This window comes from Parasteatoda tepidariorum, chromosome 2 (genome assembly GCF_043381705.1).
Source record: "Parasteatoda tepidariorum isolate YZ-2023 chromosome 2, CAS_Ptep_4.0, whole genome shotgun sequence".
Lineage (NCBI taxonomy): Eukaryota > Metazoa > Arthropoda > Arachnida > Araneae > Theridiidae > Parasteatoda > Parasteatoda tepidariorum.
This window is the reverse complement of record NC_092205.1, coordinates 28,241,810-28,267,854: the sequence shown is the minus strand read 5'-3', so window position 1 is coordinate 28,267,854 and position 26,045 is coordinate 28,241,810. Positions and strand designations below refer to the sequence as shown.

The 26,045-nt window shown below is 26.7% G+C and overlaps 2 protein-coding genes across 3 annotated transcripts in view; one reads left to right on the top strand and one right to left on the bottom strand.

The window, feature by feature from the left end:
* Positions 1–22,017, bottom strand: part of LOC107443262 (Grp170 co-chaperone) — a 38,508-nt gene extending 16,491 nt beyond the window's left edge. Inside the window, exons 1-12 of one of the 2 annotated variants that reach the window (XM_016057076.3) lie at positions 21,551–22,017; positions 19,511–19,571; positions 17,121–17,185; positions 16,039–16,070; positions 15,882–15,960; positions 10,036–10,267; positions 7,509–7,637; positions 5,705–5,876; positions 4,881–5,067; positions 3,376–3,510; positions 2,470–2,685; positions 994–1,181 (exon numbers count right to left, since the gene is read on the bottom strand). In XM_016057076.3, coding sequence (XP_015912562.1) covers positions 994–1,181; positions 2,470–2,685; positions 3,376–3,510; positions 4,881–5,067; positions 5,705–5,876; positions 7,509–7,637; positions 10,036–10,267; positions 15,882–15,960; positions 16,039–16,070; positions 17,121–17,185; positions 19,511–19,565 — 1,490 coding nt within the window. In that variant the 5' untranslated portion in view covers positions 19,566–19,571; positions 21,551–22,017. Of the gene's footprint in view, positions 1–993; positions 1,182–2,469; positions 2,686–3,375; positions 3,511–4,880; positions 5,068–5,704; positions 5,877–7,508; positions 7,638–10,035; positions 10,268–15,881; positions 15,961–16,038; positions 16,071–17,120; positions 17,186–19,510; positions 19,572–21,285; positions 21,331–21,550 lie in introns of those variants that run through there. The other variant, XM_043043880.2, reaches the window with a different exon arrangement.
* Positions 22,018–22,798: 781 nt separating this feature from the next.
* Positions 22,799–23,479, top strand: LOC107443210 (zinc finger protein 84-like). The gene has a single exon (XM_016057007.2). The coding sequence runs from the start codon at positions 22,799–22,801 to the stop codon at positions 23,477–23,479; it is 681 nt and encodes a 226-aa protein (XP_015912493.1).
* The last annotated feature ends 2,566 nt before the right edge of the window (positions 23,480–26,045 follow it).

The window sequence follows — 26,045 nt, the reverse complement described above, 5'->3', positions numbered from 1 at the left end:
TGTTTAAGATTAATTTTTGAAATTTTGGTTTTATTTTGGCTTATAATGAGCTCCACTTTCTTTACCTCTACATTATTTGTGTTTGTTTGCATGTCTTAAATGGAGTAAGTCAGTAAACATAAGTTGTCTACAAAATCAAGATCAAAAAGATAATCAGCAAGACATTCAAAGAAAGATTTCAGACTGAAATTAAGGTCAGCTATCTAACACACCACTTTTTAGAATATCAAGAAAAAAACAGTAACAGCTCATTACTTGAAAAAGACAACTGAAATATTACTTAAATTAGCTATTTCAGCATGAATTAAGATATCATACATAAAGGAGAAAAACCTGTATACACTTTGTTAAAATCGGATAATTTACTAGACATATTAAATTTTTAAAAGAAATCAATGATAAACCAAATACACTCAACAATAAAATCGCTGTTTGGGAAGAAAGAGTAATGGGAAGTGCATGCAAAACAGCTCAGAAAATACTTCGGTGACCAGAGGTCCTGAGATTGGACACAAATGTCTGAGACTCATACCAAAAGTCTAAGAGTTGGCAGATCAGCAACTTTTCCTTAAAGCAAACTATGGATTCTTTTTTTTTTTTAAAGCAAATAAGTTCTTGAATATTCTACATATTTCAATAATAATAATAATAATAATAAAAGATTACTATCTAAAAAAATGTGTATCAGTTTTTTCTTTTATTTTTTTGTTATTCCATTTTTATGGGTTTTTTGAAAACTAGAATTTTTGATATTTTGAATATTTTCTTCTCTCTTGATGTTTCAGATATTTGGGTTTAATTGTAATTGATGGATGTATGACGCAAGTAAAATTTAAAATGTTTAAAAAAAAGTGATAATAGTAAATAAATCAAATTTCAGAACAAAAGTAAAAATACAAAATTGTTCAAAAAAAGATAAACATACATTGTAAACTCAGCTACGATAGAGTACTTTGAACAAACATAAAATAATAATAATAACTAATTACTTACTTTAATTCAAAGTCAGTCAAGAAATTCAATTCACCATAGTTGACATAAAACTCAAAATCTTTTACATGTCGATTGAATGTCATGATCTTTTTTACGGGAATGGGGTTGTTACGATTAAATAGAATTCTCTTCACAGTCTTAACGCCCGTTGTCTTGTCCTCCAGCTCATATTCTCTTTGAAAATCTACCTGTAGAAAAATTAATAATTATTCAATTTTATAAGTAATAAGCAAATGTGCTTTATTTTTTCTTGAGTAATAATTATTTATTTTTCACCAAGAAATTCAATACATTTGCATGAATTCTAGAAGACAATAGTTTGGGACATGACTATTCATTATAAGTATTTCATTAATAGTTTCATACAAGAAATTTTTTTTTTTAACCTAAGTTGCTGCTCAAGTACTTTTTTTTAAGATTGAATAGTGAATGTATGAGATGCTGTTGGCAAAAAATTTGTTATATTAATAGGGTTTTCGCTCTATTTCAGAAAAAAAAAATTCCTTGATTTTTCCAGGTATATCAGGTAAATTTCAATCTAATCAAATCAAAATTCATACTATATTTTAAGTATACCATGTAATTTTTCATCAGAAAACCTTGGTTTTTTGTTATTTGTAATATCAAATATTAGATTTTGTGAGTAAAAACATATTAGAATGAAAATGGAAAAGTTTCACTAAAAAGTGGAATTTTATAAAATAATTGAAATAGATGTTAGAATTATTTAATCTGAATCTCAATAACTGATTACTGTTACTTATAATTCTAAGACTGGTTATTTTTCAGGTATGATTAAAGAAATTTTCCAGGTTTTTTGTAAAAAATTGTAACTTTCTCCGACTATTTCCTGATTTTGAGAGTTCAAATAAAATTTCCCGACGATTCCAGGTTTCACTGTTCTCCATGTCCTGTAAGAGCCTAGTAAGGAGATACTGCCAAAACTTAACTGTGATTCTCAAAACTTTCATAAACAAAACTTAATATAACTTGCCAATAAGACTTGCCAATTTATATCCCCCCCCTCCCGTGAAATCAGAAATCTCTTGCGAATTTTTTCATAAAAATATTTAATATTTCTTTTATTTTTAATTGTAAATTGATGATTTGTGAAGCAAAAAGTTCCTGAGGCATAAAAATATTATTCAAATATTTTGCAACAATTTTTTAAAATGATTAGGGAGTGATATAGAGTAAGCTTTTAATTTTTAAAAAAAAACTTAAGTTTCTAAATTTTGAAATAAATTTTTTATAATAAAGTTTATTCTGAGAGAAATTTAACAAACAAAATACATGAATAGAATAGCAGGTTTTATTCTTTATGAAAACGTTTATAACTTGTGAGCATGAAGAGATCAATGATTGAGATAAGCTCTAGCCTAGGGTTGCTTAAAATAATGCCCCCCCCCAAAAAAAAAGAAAATTACATAATATTGTTTAAATTTGGCACAGCTTAGCCAATATTATTTGACTTACTTGAATGGGATAAAGGTTGGCATCCTTTATCAGGAAGGATTTCACCTTGAAGCCCTTGCTCAAATGAGCAGCCTGATAAGCGGCACCCAGGGCTGCAGACTCGTCTGTGTTCAGGCTCTTTCCGAGGTCTTCTTTCTGGATGTATTCTGTAAGCTGCTGCTGGACTTTAGGAACTCTCGCACCAGAGCCCGATAAAATCACTTGGTCAACGTGAACCTAGGATAAACGATTGATTTCAAATCTATGAACATTATGAGTTTAAGACACTACATAGTTGCTATTTACAAATTATACTATACTTATTTGAAGCATTGACTTTTAAAAAATAGATCAATCCACCCCTTTATAAAAACTTTTTTACATTTCTTTTTTTGTTACCAGATTCAGTTACTTTTTTAATCAAAATTTTACACATTTAGAATTTTTATTGAAATAAAATTATATTATAAATTAACATTAAATATATTTTATTATTAAAAGATATTTTATTGAAATTAAACTATAAAAATAGGCTAGAGACTCAAAAGTAAAATATTTAAAGCAAAATAATTCACCACACTATTTTACAGCTGTAAAAATTCCTAGATAATAATTTTTTCCCTCGCAAGTAAAATGAAGTGTATTAAACTTAAAAGAGAATAATTTACCAAATGTCTTATTTGGAGTTATTTAATTAGAAATGTTGTTAACTAAAAAATTATTATTTAAATTTAACAATTCTCATAGACAAAACTTAGTTATTTAGATAGATATGAGGACAAACTAAAATATTTAAATTTTCATCGTAATGAGAATCCAAAATAAAGGCAATATAAATACAGATAGAATTTAATTCAGATAACATTGACGCAAAATTAAAACAATAAAGTTATTTTTCATACTAATTTATGCAGAAACATGACTTACTAAATCCATATTTGCAGACTTCAAAGCTGCTTCAGCAGGTTTTGTAACTCTTTCAAAGAGATCGCTGCATAAAGTTTCAAAATCAACTCTTGTAATAGGAAGCTTGAAATCTTTATCGTCCAGTAGGCTTTCAACCTAAATATATACTTGATTTTATAAAAAATGTAGAATATATGAAATATCTAATTAAATGGAAAGAAGGAATATTTGAAAAAACAATAAGGGTGAACAATAAAAAACAAAAAATGTTTAACGCCTCCTGAAAACAGACATTAAACAATCACATTTATACAAGAAATAGCAAATATTCATTTTTACAAAATATTTATTTTTCAACATACAGTAAGACAGAAAATCATAATAAATTGTGTGCTATATATAGAAACAGTATAGTGTTAATAAAACTGATAATACAATATAAGATTTAAGTTTTAAAAAAAATATGGGAAAATGCATACCATTGTAAAATTTTGAAAAGAAATAAACCTTCAAAATAATGTTTTTATATTCAAATGCACAATAACTTAAATTCTACGATTTTCAAAAATAAGTATATTACTAAGATAGACTAAGGTGTTCCATGAATACTCTTTGACGAATTGTATAACAAATTCAAGAGTTTTTAAGAAAATATCACAAAAGTCGGAGTTGAACTTATGATTGTGTTATCATTTTAATCCATGAAAATGAGTGAAAAAGAATAAAATACACTGTTGATGGAAAAAATGTCACTTAAAATTTGCAACCTTTTTTCACCCATAAGTACATCTATAAAAGGTACTTCCTTCCTTTCTTTTTTTAATCCTATTAGAGTTTAACTTCTATTTTAACTAAAAAAAATTATAATAAAGCATGCTTATACTAAAAAAGAAGAAAGCAATTAGTAGTAGTCAGACACAGTAGCCAAATAAAATAATTTAATTTATTCTCGTAATGTAAGGCATTTTTTTAATAAAAATAATTAACTAAAATAATTCTGTTCTTAAATATTTTTTTGTCTAATATGATAAAAAAAAAGAAATTGAACTAAACATATTTTTATGTATATTCTCAAAAAATATTTTATTAATCTTTTAAATCCTTATACTACAAAACATGTTCAAGGTGGATATTACTATTTTTATTTGAATAAAGTTTTCATATTTCGATTACAGTTTTAAGCAATAAGTACTTAACTATAAAAACAAAAATTGTTCAAAATCTCGTTCAAAAAATATTATTTTTTACTTTTATTTAAATTTAAAGCATAAGTGCGGTTATCGTGCAATTAAATGTTATGAAAGTGATTATGAATACATTTAAAGTACAAGGGAAAAATTCTGTAATTTTATATCAAGGAACACATAATAAATTTTTTAATTTGAAAATGTGTAAGAAAAAAAAACAAACTGGATAGCACTTAAAGCAATATATTATTAGCAATTTAAAAAAAGATCACACAACAAACAAAAACTTGAGAAGAAAAAAAAACTGCCTTAACTTTTTGTCATAAACAGCAAAGGTACCTGAGCAATATGTTCTGTGTTTGCACTTAAAACTTTTTTAACTCTTCCAGCTTCCTTGAAAAGTTTTGCCATAGCTCTCTTATTTTGAAATACATCTGTCTGGGTTTTTTTTTGCTTGTTGAACTCTTTTGCTAAATAATCTCTCAATCGTAATTGCATTTCAAGACCCCCAAGAGTTTGATCAAATCTAAAACAAAAAAATCTATATTACTAATCTAAAACCACAAAGTATAATATCAAAATGAGAACTGCAAAATATTAAATCTCTACATTTTTATTTAAGTAATTTATTGAAGCTACCGTAATAGGATATCAATTTAGCAAATTCATCATAACCGGATAGCAAGTACACTTAACTATTTGTAACTAGAGATAGTGCATTTTTAAAATCAAAAATACAGTGAATTTTGAATGGACTAGTTCATTCCATTTGTAGGATCTGATACCAAAATCTATGAATTAAAGCACATTGGTGCAATTTACATGGTAAAAACAAGATATTAACATTTTTGAATAGCAAATTGGAAGAACATGGCAAGGATTTTTTATTTTTTGCATGTTTGCAAATTTATCTTAAGACATAAAAAAGTCCTATAAAATTTTAAAAAAATTTTTCTTTATCAATAAAAAATGAAATAATTTTTTAGCTTAGGATTTGTGATTGTTCAATAGGAGTTTCAGTGCATCGTAATCCAAGAAAAAATCATAAATTAGATATCGTAATGGCATGAAATAAACCAACGAAAAGCTATAATAAACTTTTGGAAAATCAATGAAAAGCATAGTAATGGTATGACAGATTTTTTAAAAAGTAAAAAACTCACCCGACACCTTTGACTGTTAACTGTGGACTAACTTCTCCAGTTTCTTTTGATTTAACTAGCTGATAGGTTGCTACGGTAGCCACTGTGTTTCCAGCTCCCATATCATAGAACATTATATTAGTGGGTGTCTCATTGAAGTCTCGTCTTCTAAACACACCATAATTCAAGGCAACTAAAACAACATTTATATAAAGACAACTTAAACAAAGTGCACATTTTATTTGAAAAATGTAACAATTTATAAACAACCTATTAAATAGACAAACATAAGATTATAAAAATTTAATCTTCGTAGCTGGAAAAGAAGTTCAACTGGTACTTAAACATAACAAGTCCCCCTTGTTCCTGAGTCAAGAAGAAACTCCCTGCCCCTTACACAGAAGCGAAAAATAATTTCGTTTATTTTTGTTATGTTGAGCAAGACAAGGCAAATATTTATGTTTTCGCTTTAACCATCCAAGCATTAAGTCATTAGGTAAAATTGAACAAAAATTTCCTTGCTCCCTCTCCCATTGAGTAACCGGTTTTTCGATGCAGGAAAGCTTACAGCTGAAAGTTCGGAAAAAATATTGAGTCTTAGAGGGTTAGTTAGAATCAGTTAGCAATTTACATTGCTACGACAAAAATAAAATCATACTTAGTTTTTTACGACATTAATTCTTACATGATCTCAAATAACACAACAAATTATGTTCTAAATAAATCCATTTTTATTTTAATCTAATAAGAAATTATAGTCTAAAAAGATAAATCATTTTTAATCAATTGAATGGAACAAACACAAACAAACAAAATCAAAATATAAAAGCTGTTTATCTTCACATAAGAAGTAAATATAAAAAAAATTTAAATCATTAAAAAACAAAAACCTAAACAAGAATATCATGCAAGTACACTTTTTGATGCATTACTTTGTGACTCATACTACCAGATATACATTTTTCTTAAAACTATTATGTTTACAAAATGAGTTTTGTGATTTATAATTGTTGGGACCAGTTCTTAACGCTAAGTTAATTTATTACTGAGCAAGAATTTCTTTAAGTTGGCAGGAGATCACAATATCATTATATTAGTAAAACAGTTTATATAACAGTTTACAATAAATTTTTAATTAAAATAACAATAACATAAATTCATATGCATATTTTTCATTTACCTAAGCACTAATCTTGCTGTATACCTGTTAGTTTAAGCCTAGTTTTTACCTTAGTCCCTGTCTAATTACGTTAGGATCGTAGACAAATTTGTATACAATTACATTGTGAATGAAACAGACCAATGAAACAGATTTGAATCATTTAAACCACTATTTGTAGAGACTCACAGGTACTTTTATGCTTGATAGATGAAATTCTCTTTTAAAGTAAAGTCAACAAACAATTTTGCTATAAGAAATGTTTCTGTAAATAAAACTTCATTTGTAGTAAAATTGATATAAATTACATACTCAGAAAATGAGAATCTAGTTGGGTACAATTCAGGCAGACAGGTCAAACCGGATGCTAATACTCAGGCTATTTGGTACAAAAGGAATGTTCAAAAATCAGCAACGAATGAATGTGTTAAACTCTAAAAGTTTAAGTCATTCTGAAACTCCCGTGTTTTTAATAAACAGTTCTAAACAATCATGCAGTCATAACCAAAATGAGCAGTGCTTAATTGAAACTTTTGTTTTAATTTCCTTAATTTACAGTAAAATAAAATTATTAGAGGTGCAAGCTCAGGAAAAGTAAAATACTGGAGAATGAGTTTTTCCATCACTAACAAAAACTTTTCCAGCACTCTAAAAGAACAAAATTACCTGCTGTATTGCTGTTGATAAGCTGTAAGACATTTATGCCAGAGAGTTTGGCAGCTTGAAGCATGGCCCTTCTTTCAGCTTGACTAAAGAATGGTGGAACTGTTATCACAGCATCTTTGATAGGTTGACCTGAAAATGAAAAATTTATTCCTAAGAATTCATCAGAGAGAAGAAAAAAAAGAACAATAAATGCATACTAATATCACATTATAATGTTTCTATAGAAAATCTGTAATTTCAAATTATCTGCTCATAATAAGAAAACAGAAAAAAAACATACACTTATGAAAAGTGATAATTATTAGATGACAGTTGTAATTAAAATTACAGAAAATTGACAAATGAATAGCAAATTTTAAAACAAACTTTCAGTAACTAAAAACAAATAAAAAGGTTAAAACATTCTGTCAAATATAACTTATTTAAATAACTACTTCGAAGAAAGGAAAGAAAAAAATTTTCCAATAAAAAAATAATCAAAACAGTTTGATAATTTTTTTCCTTACCAAATGTAATTTATTATATACAGTAGAGCGCCGATTATCCGAACCCTTATTATCCGAACTGTGTCTGAATTCCTTTTTTTTTTTTTTTTTTTTTTTAAGTTTAGAATACTTTTTAACCTATCAACAATTTTTATAAATTGTGAAGAATAAATAATACCCCCTACATCTGAAGACCATGAAATTTACAACCTTTTTAGCAGTTTTCTTATAGTAGCCATACATACATGTATTGTGATACAGTTAAACCTACATAGCCCTTTACAACTGAAAATTATCTTCCAAGAATGCAAGCTTCATTTTGATAGTCTACAATGGTTGGAATGCAGAAGGAGTTTATGAACTGATAAGTTCTGAAGTTCTATAATTGGCGAATGAGTAGTTGTAACTTATGGTTAATAATTAGTGATTACAGTGCTTAGAATCTTAAATCTTGGAATAAAATTCTTAACAGAAAAACAAACTGAAGTTTTTGAACCAGTAGATCTTTCGGATGAAAATGATGAAATTGTTGCTGAAATTTTGAATGAAAATCGGAACTCTACAGACGAAGTGAAAGAAGTAGGTGATCAAGTTCAAGATAGTGGATCTTCTCATATAGAAGCATGCAATCCATTACATTTCGTAATGAATTGGCTAGAACGTCAAAATGATGTTGATCTAGTTCAGTTGATTTATTTAAACAGAATAAGGGATAAATGGCTGTTAAAAAATGATAAGGGATAAATGGATGCTAAAAAAAACGCATCTTCTTTGAAACGAGATCTTTGCTGGATTTCTTTTTCTATGGAATGCATCAGTAATTGACAAAAAAATTATATAAAACTGAAAAATGATAAAAATAATTCAAAATCAAAAAAAAAGTATTAAAAAAATTTAATTAAAAGTACTTAAAAATTAAAAAAAGAAGAAAAAAATTTAAACACGCCAGCCAGAGCTATTTTAGATAGTACTGCCAGTTCTAAGTGTACAAAAGGTGCGAAGGGAAGTTAATGCATAAATAATCATTTACACTAGATTTTAAACAACTTTCCAATTATCCGAACTTTTCATTATCCGAACTATGTTCGGATAATCGGCGCTCTACTATTGAAAACAGTTATAGTAAAACAGGATAAAGTGACTACAAAATAGAAATAGAGATTTATATTTTTAGAAAGTACTCAAATTATTCTTAAATTGGCCGTTGCAGTAAGATACAGCTTTTATCTATCTTACTGCATTTGCCAACGTTACTAATCTAACCCCAGATATCAGGGCAGATATACTGAGTATCTGGCCTACCACAGTTTATTTTGACAGTATTTTAAAATTTATAACATGACAGCAAAATAATTATCAGAAGAAATACAATAACTGATATTGATAATGAGATAGAAAAGTTTGATAAATAATTTAATTCCACTAATAAATAGCATACTTGTCTGAAAAGTTACAATAGAAGTTACCTTACAAACCATGCGATGCACCAATAACTGGCTAATTCCGAAACAAAACTCTGCATGCATTTAAAAATCACTTATCAGTTGTTGGTATAAGTAAATCAGTGCGTAAATAGGTCAAATCAGGAAGATCATAATGCTTTAGATAATTCTCAAAATGTCAGAACTATGAAAAATGAGCTATTTTTCTATAATTAGGAAAGTTAGGAAGATTCCCTTCCCTTCAAAATAACACTGTCTACATCATGGCTGTTGGAATTAAGAGAAAAAATAAGTATTTTAGGCTCCCGAGATTAAAGCATAAAAAATTAGTGCTGCTTTATGCAAGGTAAACGTTTGATTTTGGACATATTTACAGCTAATTCGAAGATAATATACAAAACAGTTGCCAAATAGAAAACATTTTATTGTTATGACTTTTACTATTTAAATAGAAGAATTGGTTCAGAAATTTTAAAAGTATTATCAGAATATTAAGCACCAAAGAGAAAAACAAACACTTGAACAATAGAATAGGAGTGTCATGATAACTAAAAAAGATTAGAAATTATTAATTAATGGAGTAAAGCAAAAGTTTCTTACCAGCTGCTTTTTGTGCAATGTCTTGGGCCTGTTTTAACACCATGGCAATGAGTTCTTCAACTGAAAATTCCATACCATCAGGATGAACAAATATGACTGATTTTCTGTCTTCTGATGCTTTTATATCGTAATATGGAAATCTTGTTTTGTATAATTCCACAAGCGGATTATCTACTGTCTTTCCAATCACTTCCATTAAGTACATGAATGCTTTATCGGGGAATCTAACACCCTGAAAAGGAAAACAGAATTATCAGTCATACTAATAATTCCCAATCAATGGGAATTTAAAAGAAATCTTAACTATTTGTAACTTTAATCGAGAAAAATGTTTCAGATTTTAGTGATTTGTGTGAAACGCTCTTTGAAAAAAGCGGTACTAATTAAAAAACTGATTAATCGAAAAATCAATAAAAGAATTGAAAGAAAATTTTTTTCTCAGTTGTGAAATATATCTTTAACAATGAGAATCAGTTTTCTATTTAACTAGTTATCTGCCTAACTGTACAAGAAAAAAGTGACAAAAAAAGAAAAATGAGCAAAAATGAAACAAATAAAAAATAAGGTTTTCAATTTTTAAAATACAAAGGTTTGAAAAAATAATTAATTGGCTTGTCCTAATATAACTTTTAAAAAAAAATCAACCTTATAAAACTTGTGGTTTAGGATAAAGTGATCTAGTTTCAATTCTTCAAATTTCGTTTTGCCATTTGAATTTCAGAACATAAGTCTTAAAACTTAACAAATGAGTAAAAATATTTCTAGTAATGTATAATAAAAAACACGATTTTAGATTATTCTTCATTAAATGTATTCAAATCCCCCCCCCCAAAAAAAAACACTGTCGAAAAATATTTTTCACATACATTCGGCCAACGACTTGACCACCCAAACACTGGGAAAAACTGACAAATATTAGTTACATACTTATTTTCAATAATAAAATAAATTGACAGGTCACATCTTTTTGACCAAAGATATCGCCAAGGACCACCTAGAATAAGAGTTGGTGGTCCTGCCACAGTTTTCTTTATTCATTGACAATTCAAGTGTTTCCCCTGTAGTAGTAATAACATCAAATGACATAACTGTTTAAATCATTTAACTGGAGACTTTTGCTATTGATAGTTTGAAATATGCTTGTTTGAGATATGCATAGAAATATGCTTGTTTAAAAAGTTAAAAACTGTTTAACACTTCTTTTGGAATGATACTCTAGGAATTGGGAAAAAATAAAGCAAAATTTTGGTTGCTAAATTGGAATGAACAGTCCAGTTTGGACAGTCTAATGGTTGTTAATATAATATTGTGTCTATGGAACAGTAAACTGGACTTCGCGCATTGGTCTTTGTAATGGAAGGATCGCAATAATGGGGTTTGCACCAACGAAGTAAAGTGTGCATATACATGTGCGTGTGTGCAGATAAAAAAAAATTGTCACTTATTAGCTTTAGAGGGATGAGAGTAGTCAGAAAGTAAAAAAGAGGAAATCCAATAATGAATATATATATACACAGAAAAATTTGACAAAAAAAGTGCGGTTATTAAACTTGTAAGCCATGTGATTATAAATCCTGATGATTAATTTAAAAATTGTATGAATATATGAATATGAATCACATGCATGATTTTAAATTGAGAGAATATGAATCCCGACATGAGGCTTTTAAATCAAGTGAATATGAAACTCTATATCGAATTTTAAAAATTGCGAAAATACAAATCATGATAATAATTTTTAGATCACGTAAATACGAATCACGCTGCAAATTTTAAAATCGCGCAAATACAAATCACAATGTCCAATTTTTAAATAAATACGAAAATCAATGTTTGATATTACAACTGCAAAAACGAATCACGACATTGGATTTTAAGCTCGCGTGAATACGAATCGCTACACTGGGTTTAAAAATATTATTCATTATATAATTATTTCAACAACTGAATTTTCCAAAAAAGTGGGATATTTATTTTTTTTAAAAAAACACGAAACTTTTAGAAAATCTGAGTTTTTGATTAAAAGGCTGAAATTTGAGAGGCAAAAGCGAAAAAATCTCATCCATGTATAAAGGTCAACCAGTTTTATTCCAAGGAAATGATTTAAACTTCAGAGGAAGGAAATGAGTAGTTCAATACTTTCGCTCTGCAGAAAATTAAAATCCTCATAAAATATTTTAACTTGTTCAAAAAAAATTTTTTTGGCGGAAATTAGAGGGGAAAATAGAAAAAAAAAAAAAAACGGAAATCAGCGAATCCGCGGAAAAATCACATTCCTGGCTTTAGAAAATATCCCCAGATTTTGACATTTATATGACAACTAATATGAAAACTTTGGTTTTAATTCTTAGTCAAATTACTGCAAATTCAGCTGCTAATTGTATTTTTATTTTTTTGCTAGTCATTAAACATTTACTTTTCCAGTAAATATTTAAAAAAAGGAATCAATATTTTGAAATGAGACTAAATTTCGACAAAAAAGAACCCAGAAGCTCAGAAGTACTAAGTCGCAAGGACCTGAACTTTCTGAAATCTAGCTGCATCACTGAAATCCTTCTGTCGTTATCAATTGCGTCGTTATCAACATAGGTTCTTTATTCTCAAAAAAATTTATCTTAGTATAAACCAGACTAATGGAATAAGTAAATGAAAAAACAGCATCAAAGACATGAGATTATAAATATTATTGAAAACAATTTTTATGCCCTTCTCTGTTTATTAGAATAACAATAATTTTTAGATATACATCTTCTACTTTTTGCTAGAAAAGAAAACACTCTAACTGAATTTTCAACTTTGAAAAATCCACAAAAAATATATTAAACAAATAAAAAATTCATTGAAGCTATCTCATATAAAATTGTTTTGAAGATTTTTAGACATTATTTCTTCAGAAAAAAAATAATAATTTAATTTAAATCTAGGAACACTGGAAATAAAACAAGCAAAATTTAAAAACATAGTCACAAGAAAAAACTACAAAAAACAAAATAGTTAACTTTACAGCCAACAATAAAAATATAAGACAATGATCAAATCTAAAAAACATTTGCTTCAAAAATGCAGAAAATAATGCAATGAGCACAAGTGAAATCATTAAACAATATATCATCAGTGGCAAGATGCAGACATAAAGGAAGTGTAGGTCATTCTATGTCTCGTTACTGATGATACTTACTCAGTTGTTTGCCAATTAAAAGTTATTGACAAAGCTGTAGAAGTTCGAATTTTCTTCTTCTTTTACATTGCTTTCTACAAGTTATCTTAGCATGAAGTCAGGGTTAATGATTTGTAATAATATAAATAAAATATTATTCTATGTAAATGTTAGCTTGTTTTTTTTAATATATAGGATTTTATTTTAAAAGTTACCTCAAGAACTGTGTTAATAATTAGTTAAATTTTATAAATATAATCATAATATATTAAAAGCAAATTAATTGAATCTAGTTAAGTTCTAAAAGTAACAGAAAGTCTTAATTGTAAAAATAAATTTGCAGATAAAAAATAGATGCAAAAACAAAAATTCTTCCAAAACAAAAGAAGTTATTTTAACTTGTTTGTACATAAATGGAATATTTCCAAACATTAAAAAAAAATGACTAATTTATCAAACCTATTTATACAATAATAGACTAATTTCCATTTTACCAACTTTATCTAAAAACTTTGAGAAACTAATATAGAAGAAATTATTTTCTTACTTGAATCACCTAGATTGCTCATGCCTAAAAACCAATACGGATTTCTTAATAAGCTAAATAATGGAAGTATTATAGAGTTTAAGAATTTCATTTACATCATAAAAATTTTATTAAGTTGATTACTAAATATGTATTATTTTACAAATTAATTTTCTTGGTATACAAGGTAAATTTTAAGACTCTTAAATTCCATTTATCTAACTTCAGACAATTTGTGAAAGTCTATAATACTTTTAGTTATAGTCATAAAGTAAAGAACATTTCAGGGTTCAATTTTAGGACCACTGTCAATTCTTATTTTTAAAACCAATTTATGTATTTTAAAATTAAATACTAAAATTATAACTCTTGTAGATGACACAACACTATTATATTCATCAAACAAATTACAAAAATCTTAAAAGCGAAATTGATGAAGATCTTTACAAAATCAGAGATAAGTTTATTGATAGTTCTTTGAACTTAAATATTGACAAAACTAAATTTATGGTATACCAACTAACTGATAGTGATGAAATAGACCTTAATATAACTTATCGAAGTCTTCGCATAAAAGGATTATGCTGCAAAAGTGAGAAATTAAAATCTGTGACTCAAAATAAAAATAAACATACTTGAGAGTACAAATTTATCGACTTTGAATGGAAAACTCTTATAAATTACATAAGAAAATTAAAATTACTTACATTTATTAGGGTTTATCAGTTCGGATTCTGGATTATATAATTGACACTAGTGGGCTGCGCCCACTAGTGTCAAGTTTAAGTTTAAGTAGTGTTTAGTTTAATAAGATTAGACTACATTTCTAAATAACTTTATCTTAAAATGTAGTGTGGAATTACATAATAATAATAAAACAAAACAATTCTCTTAGTTTTAAACTCTTGAATTAAAAACGTAACAATAGCAGTACAGGAAAATAGCCTTAAATTAGGGATACAAAAATATTTACAGAAAGACAATACTTGTGTGACTTTTATTAATTTTGTACTGATGACAACCAAAATAATATGGAAATGAATGAAGGAAAAACTGGATCCTACCACGTGATTTTATGGCCAATAAAACTGCATGGACAACAATGGAAAACTGCGACACCATCATTAGATTTTTATATATAGTAAGATAAATAAAAGGCATAATATTTACAACAAATTTATCAGATTTTCTACTAAACAAAAATGAACTAACAAACCCAAACAACTACAAATTACTCAACATGCAATGTATATGTTAATTTATTATTTTACAAACTATGCCTACATCTTTTCAAAAGTGCGTGCTTGAAACAAAAAAGACACAGCTAACATAATAAGACTTAACCAAATTTATTTCATACCCAAGCCTAAAAAGAATATTTTTCGTACTAATTTCCAGTATTTATTACCAAAATGCTTTAATTTACTACATGCTAAAATTCAAATAGCGTAAATAATTTTAAATAACTCTTTAAAAAAATTTCTCTACCTAAAGTTGAAGATATTTTCTTATGGTAATTCCATACAATCTATCGTTTTTATGCATATATTTAATTATAGTTATTATGTTTGAGATTTTATGACTCACAACTTTAACTTGCTTTAAACAGGACTATCCTGCTTACTACCATTCAAACTTTAAATTTTAGATTGGTATTTTGATTTTTTGAATTTCCATTCATGAATGTATTTTCTTTATAATAATATAATATGTAAATTCAATTCTGCAGTCATTGCCATGGACCTAGATGAAAAACAGGCTAAAGAAACAAATCACAAAATTATTCTCATAGACATATCTTTTCTTCTGTTAAATTTAAAAAATCCAGATTTGATAACTGAATATATTTTTACTGTTCTCAGTTTGCTTCTGATAAAATTTACAATATTTTTAAAACATCACTTCAAAAGTGCTGCAATTTATTTCACAATAAGTTAATGTACTTTGCTAATTGGATTTATATCAACACAATAATATATTTATAAAATTTTAAAACTATGAAAATCTATAAGAAATTTCATTAAAATGCTTAAATTTTTTTTAATTTAATGACATTGAAAGGTACATTTGATTTTAAAAATGTACTTTTAAGTTAATTGAAATCAATCCTGCATAAAGGTGGCTTTCTTCATTCATTTTTATCATTCATAATAATTGACTTACAATAGTGAGTGCAGGATCTCCAAATACTCTTTCGCCATCACGAAAAGATACAATGACTGGTGTCTTCCTTTGAGATTCCCTGTAAATGGTATGACATTAGTTTCATACAAAAACAAAATTGTCAAGCACGCAGAATAAAAAAACAGAAAAAATATACCTATTCAATGCAATCTCCATAGGTACACCAGGCTAAAATAAATTAAACAAAACTAATTAAAATTATTTTCATAATACAATCATTTTACACTGAATATCAAAATGATGGCTGTGGACAAAAGTAACCAAAATGATAGAAAAATAGGTATTTAATTAAATCTTAATCCATCAATTGGTGATAGAAAGATTCATGCAGACGAAGAGTCCTTTAACAATTCATATATTTCAAAGCTGTAATGTATACATTAAATGTATTTCGCTTCACCAAATATTTCTAAATAAAGTTTATAGAGTCAATATATTAAAGTAAATTTAGCCACAATGAATTTTTTCAAAAAAAAATACATGAATATACTGATATGAATTTTTTAAAAAAAATACAATTTAACAAAGTTTGCAAAAAACAGCTATTAAAAGAAAAAGACCTATCGATGTTACTGAGAAAAAAGCGATTACTAAGTTATTGGAGCATATCAGCAATTGGAGTATATTTTTGCTGACTGCTAGCTGAAAATTTAAATTTTCAGGTATACTTGATGCGAAGAGCTTGAAGGGAATCAAATACTTTGTGAGATTGAAATATTTTAACTGAATATTTAGAACATCCATTTACTTTAAAAAACATTTACTTCAAATATCAATTTCTTTGCACTCTTAATATTTCTGATTATTCCCAAACACTACTACTTTTCCCTAAACTGCTTCCTGAGCAGATATTTTTACGCTTACCTATATCTTTCCTTCTTCAAGAATCGATAGCACATATTTTTTAAAAACTGGTAATCTTTTTCACATAAGGGCTTCAAGAAATGATTCATAAAATTGTTCAAGAAAAGTTGAGAATTAAAATTTAAAAAAAAAAAAAAACACTAAATTCTTCAAATCAGTGTAAAAAGAAATTGGATCAAATCAAATTATTGCAAATTTTCAATTAGCAACATAGCAAAAACGGATTTTTTTTTATACCAAAAAACTTAGGTTATCTAAGTTCAAGACAGAGGTTTAACAGTATAATAATTTACTGAAATAGCTTAGAAATATAGCAACAACCAATTCAAATGTAACAAGAATGAAGACACTTACTGATACAATAGCAACTTTCATCCATTCACTACCAATATCTACAGACATCACAGCTAATCCATGTACTGCAAGTATTGAACATCGTTAATATAAGTAGGCATGGCGCAAAACAGATCTTTACTCATATTACAGTGAAAAAAATTAGTTATTAGAACTGTTTTAAAAAGCATTCATTTTAGCTGAATATCATGTGCTTGAGAAATAATTTATTTTCTATAAAGACATATTTTTTTTTAAAAATTGCAATTTTTTAAAATAAACTCGCTCATTTAATAGATAAGTGCGATAAGATAAATGCACTAATAAGTGAATTATACAAGTAATGTAACAGGAAAAGTGATTTAACTTTCATTTATTTATTTATTTTTTCATTTTTGCCACATCCATTCTTGAATGGTTTTTCTAATAAGCGTTCTTCTTTTCTTATTTCTAAATATCATTTTACAAAATAATAAATCTTAAAATAAAATGAATTTTTTAAAAAATTGAATATGATGTGAAATTTATAAGTTGGAAGATCATTCTTTTTATCCGTCTTCGTACACCCTTTATGGGTGGGGGGAGGTATGAATATCTAATGCTTTACTGGTATCTAAGTATTTATAAAATGACAATTATAAAAATTACTTATTCATGTAGGAAAATATATATATATACATTTCAAGGAAAGCCACTTAATTTTTACTGCATCCACTTTAATTAATTTTTAATATTTTTCCCTTTTGGTAGTTAGGTTGCTATTTCCTTTAGTGTTTTTCGCAAGGTGAGTTTTATTTCAGGTTAATGGTTTTAGGTTTTCTCCTGCTGTTTTGATCCTAATTCTCTTATGAGATAATAACTTATTCTATTTCATCTTAAAATATTTTCTGCAAATATTCTTCTAGTTGTGACATTAGCAGCTTGGTGCTGTCGCAACTTGGAATTTTAAAGTGTATACTTTTTCCTTTCCATTTTCATTATTATTTGTAACTCAAATTGCATATTATACACACATATGTATATAGATATATAATTAATCCTGCCTAATATTAGGGATGTTATGAATATTTAGCCCTTTTGCCGAATATTCGGTTGGCCAAACATTCGGCAAAGTATTTTTTGGAGAGAAATTTGAATAGACTGTAAAATCATATTTTTTACTATACATTATTAGAAATAGTTTTTACACAAATTTGTTAAGTTCTAAAACTAGTTAATTTATGATCTGAAAGCCAAATGGACCAGCCAAATCTGAAGAATGGAAACTAGGTTACTTTATACTGAACCATGAGTTTCACAGTGCTGATTTCCTTAAAACTATATTAAGGCAAGTCATTTTTTCAACACTTTATATCTTAAAAATTGAGAACTTTCGTTTTATTACTTGTTTTATATTTTGCTTGTTTTTCCGTATTAACTATAATGCAGCATTTTGATAGAGCATTTCTAACAGACTTAATTCTTTTATTATCACTTTTTTTCCTGTATGGTAGTACAAGTAACAGTTAACTTTGTAAACTTTAATTATCAAAGTCTTTTTTTCTGTATTTCTTTATTAACTTTCCCTTTACCAGGGCTTTTATTATTGCAGCATTTTTTAAAAAGTTAAATTAGCTAAAAAGTTAAATTGAGATTGTTAGAAATTTGATATATAAAAAGTTAGATTGTGATTTTTAATCTTTCATTTAAAATTGGTTTCTTCTAGTTTTTCTTCCTCAATTTTTCTTGCAGGAAACAGATAGTTTTTGAAAGAAAATTTAAAATTAAACAAGATGGATTTTTATACTTCTCTTTTGCCTTTGTATATAATCTTTTTATAGTTATGGCTGCATTTTTAAAAGCATTTCTATTTTTAAAAGCGTTCATTTTCTCTTTTAGCCTTTTATGGATAATTTTTTTCCAGAAAATATTTTTAGTATTGAAGTTTTGTTTTAAGGATTAGAATGATATTTAATTTAAATCATAAATATTTTTAATTATCTTAAACATTTTTATCAAAGTTTTTTCCCTTTAACTGAAATATTTCTAATTATCTTAAAAAATTTTAACAAAGTGTTTTTCCCATTACCACATACCAATAAACAGCTAAGTGTTGATTATTTTTCAATAATGACCAAACTTATATTTGTTAAAAAAAAATTTATTAATTAATTTTTTAAAAATAAATGTTGCCATTCAGCTGTTGAATATTCGGTATCCGACCAAGTCGCCATTTGCTACATTCTTGCTTAATATTCAATATACTCTGAAGATCAAATTTAGTTTACCAACTGAATATATAAAAAAATTGGCTAGTAAGCAAAATAAAATATTTATAATCCTACAACATTGAAATATTAAAGTAATTAGCACATTGGAAAGGAAAAATTAAAAAAAAATTTGATTAGACAATTAAAGAATGAAACACTTACCATTGTTGCTGAAGATATGAATGAAGGTAAAGAAAAAAATATAAGATAACTTCATTTTTGCCTAAAATAAAAAACATAGTCAATTAACAACTTCCCAGTTGAGAGAAAAACTATTCCATTGAATCCCAATTAAAATAATTGAAATTTGAATAAATATTTAAAACAGAAAGTAACAGTATTCGGTAGCCGAATTATGACAACTTAAAATAAAGATTCTGACACCCTCAATAATGTCTTCTAAATATTTTGCTTAGCTGAAAAACTGACAAAAACTCTATGGCAGAAGAGACTAACTCTATACATAAAGCAGAGTTCTCACTAAGAAATAAAAAAGGACAAGGTGCTTCCTCGCAAAATAAGGCAATTTGAATTTTAAAAAGGCACTGAATTAACATTGTAAAAATTTACCAAAAACATAATATTGTAATAACTAAATTTTATCCTCAACAATCAGTAAAATTTCTCTCTTATACTATTTTAAGCCTGTAATTTAAAAAGTAATTCTCACTTTTTATCAAAATAAGAGAAAAATTTGAGTTAATAAACAATAATTAAAAATCTGCTAAAACACAATCACTGAACAGATTTTTTTTCGAACATAAATAAAAGATTGATAAACTTAAAAGTTTTTCTATAATTAAAACAGAAAATAATAATAAAATGAACATTTAAAGATGTATTTTTTGAAAAGTATTTAAAAGACAGGTAATTTTAAATTACTTAGATTTAGTAATACTTATTTTGTTAGATTAAACAAAAAACTATTAGGTATTAAGTAAATGTAGTTATACATTAGTAAAGAGTACAAGCATTCTTGTCCATGTGTCAAATTTAAAAATTTTTTTTTTTTTTTAAATAAAACTTAGGTGATCATTATTTACCCCAGAAACAGAGTGATCGTAAATTACCCCGGTTGCCCCTGATAACATATTTTTAAAATAAATGTTAAAATGTAAGTACTAATATGAAATTAATAAAAATTACATTAAGTATAATTTTGAGAAGAAAAAAAATCCACTTTATAATACATTTTGAGTTTTGTTTTAAGCTATTCAACTATTAACTATGGGCAATCTTTTTTCGAAGTAATTTGTTGAATGCATGAAACTATATTTTAATTTTCAGAGTATTAAAATGGAAATATTTAGTTTTGTTGTTATACATAATTTCAGTTTTTTTTATTTGTTAGTGTCACATAACTGTAAAAATTCCTAATCAGCAACTTATGGGGCTTTCAGCAGAACTATTATTATGCTAAAGTATATTTATGAAATGAATGGCATTTATTAATCAAGGAATTTTCTCACAACATATTTTTAATTGCATAAAAAGATAGCATTTAATATACGATATTAAATACTACATGCTATGTACTGTTTAAAATATTCTTAATACCTTGACCTAATACAAAGGCACTAATTGTTTCAATGTATAACAAAAACGACAAAATTACACATTTAATATATTTGCCAATTATTTATCTTGAGCAGTAAAGATGAAACTACTTTTAAATATAATAAAGCAGCTTGTCTATCTGCATTCAGTATATAAATTGTTAACTAACGATAGACACTGTTAACATCTGTTAAAGCATAAAAAGCATCATATAAATTTTACTAAATATAAGAAAAAATTACGGAAAATAGTAACAGAAAATATTGTAGATGGATAGAGTAAATAAATACAAGAAAAAACAAAAATAGGTGAAAAAATAAAGTCAAATTTATTTCAAGACAAGCTAATGTCAGTAACTAATTTATATGAAAAGTCAGCACCACTATTCAGTCTTAAAAAGTTCTTCAGGTGAAACGTGTCACACATGAATGAACAAAATTTCAAATCGTAACATTTTAAAACTTTTTTTTTTTATACAAGAAAAAAACATTTCGATTCTTCAAAGCTAATAAGCAAGCAGAAAATGAAATTCTGCAGCTTTGTAGAATATGTCAAACTGTTAAAATCTACATTTTAAATACAATAATAAAAGTTTTTGAAATACATAAAATAATGATTGAAAAATGCCAAAAACTTAATATTTACCAACAAAGCTGAATAAATTTCAGAGACGATTTAAATGATATTTACGAATATAACAACATACAGATTGTTCGCACGTTGCCGGTTAATGTGGCGACAAGGGATTGGGCAAGTTGATGTGTATTATTTCGAGTGGTTCTGCAAATACCGACAGATGGCGCGTCTGCTTGTACCTGTAAGAAACCATCACGAAGGATGCAGATAATGACACGTCACATTGACAAACTTTTGCTGTTGATCAGTCCTAAGGCATATTTTAGAGCTATCTAGTGACCATTGTAAAAGGCTAAATTTTATAATTAACTCAGCAAAAGGCCCCAAATCACTCATGCTAAGCTCAAAGAAAGTATCACGGGAATTTTCAAAAAAATATTTGCGACAATTAAATTAGAAAAATAGTCAGAAAACTGAAAATATCGTAGTGCATTCTAATACAAATAAGAACAGGATGAGAGGAAAAAAAACATGGAACCGGTTTTTTCCCTAGATGGCGTACTTGAGTGTCATGGTCACGAACATATAAGGTTGCCTAATTCAGTTTCTTGAAAAAGTGAGCTGAAAGCTGTAAATTGTTCCCTCAAAACTAATAAACTTTCATGTCCGGGTCATTTTTCAGTTGAAAACAAAACAGAAAGTTTGCGGAGTGGCCGTCGAAATTTGTTGTAGGTACTTATTCGAAGCCAAAAATTTGAAATATAAATAATGCAATTTATGAATTTTAAGTTGTAGTTTATTAAATACAAAGAATATTTGGAAAAATAGTTAAACGAGAATATTCTTCGTCTTTCTGTGAATAAAAACATTGTTAATTAAATCACCGATTTGTTGTATAAATTTAATTGCTAAGTATCCTTGTCGATTTCTCTATTGTTGTAAGTTATCGCTGTATATAAATATTTTTTTCCGTTTCTTTTGACCTCTGGAAATCAGACGAAACTATTTTTATAGTTTATGCTCATGAAATTGTGAAATACCAACATTAAAAGTTAATAAAGGGTGAGGTCTATTAACAAAACAATTAGACCTATACTTTATTTGAAAATTTATATTTGTAAACTTTATGTGAAGGGTTACTATATTTTTATAAACTCATTGTCTTGACTTAGCTGAATAAACTAAACTGCTACAAATAATGAACCATTTAATTTGTGCTAAAAAGAGCAAATTTTATATTCTGCCAATAACTTTAGATTGATTTTGAATTTGTTTCATCTACATTATTAACACTTTTAATTTCCTAACATCTTTGCAATGGAGATAAATGATGAATATAGTCTTGTTGGGGCTATTGAAAAACTACACATTTGTGACATATGCAACAAAGAGTTTACAGAAGAAGAGCTTTTAAATCAGCATAAATACCAGCATTTTAAAGTAAAACCTTTTTCTTGCAACCTATGTAAAAAAAGATTTTCACATAAAGGATATTTAAATAATCACATTCGTCACCATGAAAATGAAAATCCTTATATTTGTGATTTATGTGGGAAAAGTTTTTCACAGAAGTGTCACCTCACCTCCCATTGCCTTGGTCACACAGGAGAGAAACCTTATTCTTGTAGTATTTGCAATGCGAGCTTCACGAAAAGGGATTCTTTGATTATTCACAATCGTGTTCATACCAAAGAAAAACCTTATTCTTGTAGAATATGTAATAAGAGTTTTTCGCAAAGAGGTAATTTAAAAGCTCACAGTTATGTTCATACTTCAGAAAAACCTTACTCCTGTGATTTATGTAGCAAGAGTTTTTCACAAAAACAACATTTATTTCAACACAGTTTCCATCATTCTAAAATAAAACCGTATGCATGTAATTTTTGTAATAAGAGCTTTTCTATTAAAAGTAGTATAGCATCTCATAGATGTGTACATTTTCAGACTGAGGTTTCGAAAAGGTGTTCCAAAGAATGCTTGGGTTCTGTTGAAGGGTGACAGATTCTAAAATTTATAGTCACTTCTTAAGACTACTAATGTTCTGTACATAATATATAAAATGATGTTATAAAAGTTAAAGAATAGAAAAAGTTGAATAGTTAAAGAATAGAGAGAAAAGAAGTTTGTCCTTATAAGTGAAATAAAAATAAAATTGTATTTAAGTCATTCTTTTTCTTAAAAGTGTAATGGAAAAATAATTTTTAAGATCACACAATGTCTAGCAACCATTCAGTTTTAAAACTTCCAATATCTCTGATTTGTATCATGTAATAAGAGTGTCTGTTCCATAAAAAAAAATTTATATAACTTACCCATCACATAAAAAAAAAGGTTTTGTTTCTTTGTCAACTAATTGAAAATGTTATATTTTTATTAAAAGGTAAATGTATAAATTGGTAATTTTTTAATGTTTGAAATAAGGTATGAGATGCAATATCTTATATCTTTCCTATTTTTATTTTTTTTAAAAGTAATTATTCTACAATTATAGAAGTAATGATTAGATGTAGTCAAAATGTATGATAACAAGTGATCATAATTTTAAGTAATCTTGATTGCAATCAGTTTGATTTAAATCAGCTGATTAAAAAAATCTTTATTAATTTAAAAATCTACATTTCAAAATACATTTCAATTCAAAAATACATTTCAATGTGAAAAACCTTCAAATTTTTTATTGATTTTCACAGTCTTAAAATTTATTATAAATATGATTTAGCAAAATTGCTATAGTACCTACTGTATTATTATATTCTACCCTTTGATAAATTTTTACAGTTAAACCTTGATCAACCACTTCTGCATCTTTCATTTCCTGGAGGGTATTGGCATTTTTTTTTTGTTCCTGTCACAAATGCTATTCTTATAATGTTAATAATACTCCATGTAGTTATTTTTTAAACTAGCTGATCTCCACGACTATTGCAAGAATGCCAAACTGCTCCGCTTTCTTAAAAAGTTTTTATAAATTTGTAGTGAATTGAGTTGTAAAACTTGTAGAATTAGGATAATTATCCCTACTTTTTAAAAATGTCATCAAGAGATTGTTTTACATATGATATTTTGAATTCATGATATGTAATGGTGTAAAAATTACTTAAAAAGAAAAATACTAAACCAAAAATAACTTACATTACATTAACACTAGAAAATATTTTTTTACAAAGTTGGCATCTCTGCTATTGTTCAGAAATTCTACTGACATGTTCCAAAAGTATTGAAGCTAGTTTTTTTTAAGAAGAAAAATAGTAACTCCAGATGCTAATGATGAATATGAAAATTTCTTACAATAAGGAGAAAATGCCTCAAACATCACATTTGATGTTCATGCTGAATTACAAATTTTAACAAAAGTTTTACAAGTATTTTTACACACAAGAAAATGTTCAAAAAGTCTGATGCGAGATCTGAACTCTAATCTGATGTGCGACAACAGAACCTTTATGATTTATTTATGTTTTTATTTAACTTTTTGGTTAATTATCATTCGTGTGAGTTTATTTTGCATCTCCAAATAAGTACTCAGGTTATGAAAAAAAAATTATGCTCTCAGAAACTAAATAGTACTAATTATTATATGGAGGTATTAAAGCCTGGTTAGTACAATAGTGAGATAGAAAATTATCTGTATTGTGTATCGTATATTTTTGATTAATGAATAATATGTGACATCTTATAATTTCACTAAAACTTGCAGATAGACAAATACTGTGTATTTTTACCTAAAATACCATTCACAAATAAAATAAAACTATTAGGGAAAATTTTTTTCGTAGATTTTGATTGCCTCCTTATGGAATTTTATTTATAGAACATTCAATCTTTGACCATAGCTGTTAAATGGGTAAGAAATAAAAAAAATTTTTATAATTAACTATTTATTTTTGACACAAATGACTTAATGCATTACACTATAGACTGTAATATTTTCTACTTACGAATGACATAAAATGAACTTAGATTTAAAACAATTTTTAATGTTTATTGTACTTTTGTATTTATAACTATGAATAATGATAGTTAGTTCAAAGATTTTGCAAAATAATTTTCAAATAATAAGTCAGTGCAAAATAAAGCTGGAAATTATATTTTTCCTCAGTTCACATAAGAGACAATTATTACTCGAAAAACTACCTGGTTTAGCAAATTAAAACTACTGAGAAATCTTTTAATAAATACTGTTATGTGATTTATAGCAAATATATCAGTAACATTACGTTTTAAATTATATTGGAGAAAAAAAAAATTAACAATGAACCGAATCATTATGTTCATATTATAGTCTAATCTAACTAGAGCCCTTTGAAACATATCAATAACAGTGAAGTAGAAATATATAGTAACTCGTTAACATACAAAAATTGCTATTTTAGTTTGAAAAATTACATGACAATCAGCAACTGTTTAGATAATTGTTTTTTATTTGATAAGGATTTTGCCTTTTATAGCATAAATAACAGCAATTATGAATAAAATTTTGATGATGAGCTAATTAACTCTTTTTCCAAAAAAAAAAAATTAAAATTAAATCCCTTTTTAAGTGATTGCTTTTGTTTGCTATATC

Bases quoted from the DNA above. Each gene is read 5' to 3' on its own strand.
- LOC107443210 (XM_016057007.2), top strand. From the start codon at position 22,799: ATGGAGATAAATGATGAATATAGTCTTGTTGGGGCTATTGAAAAACTA.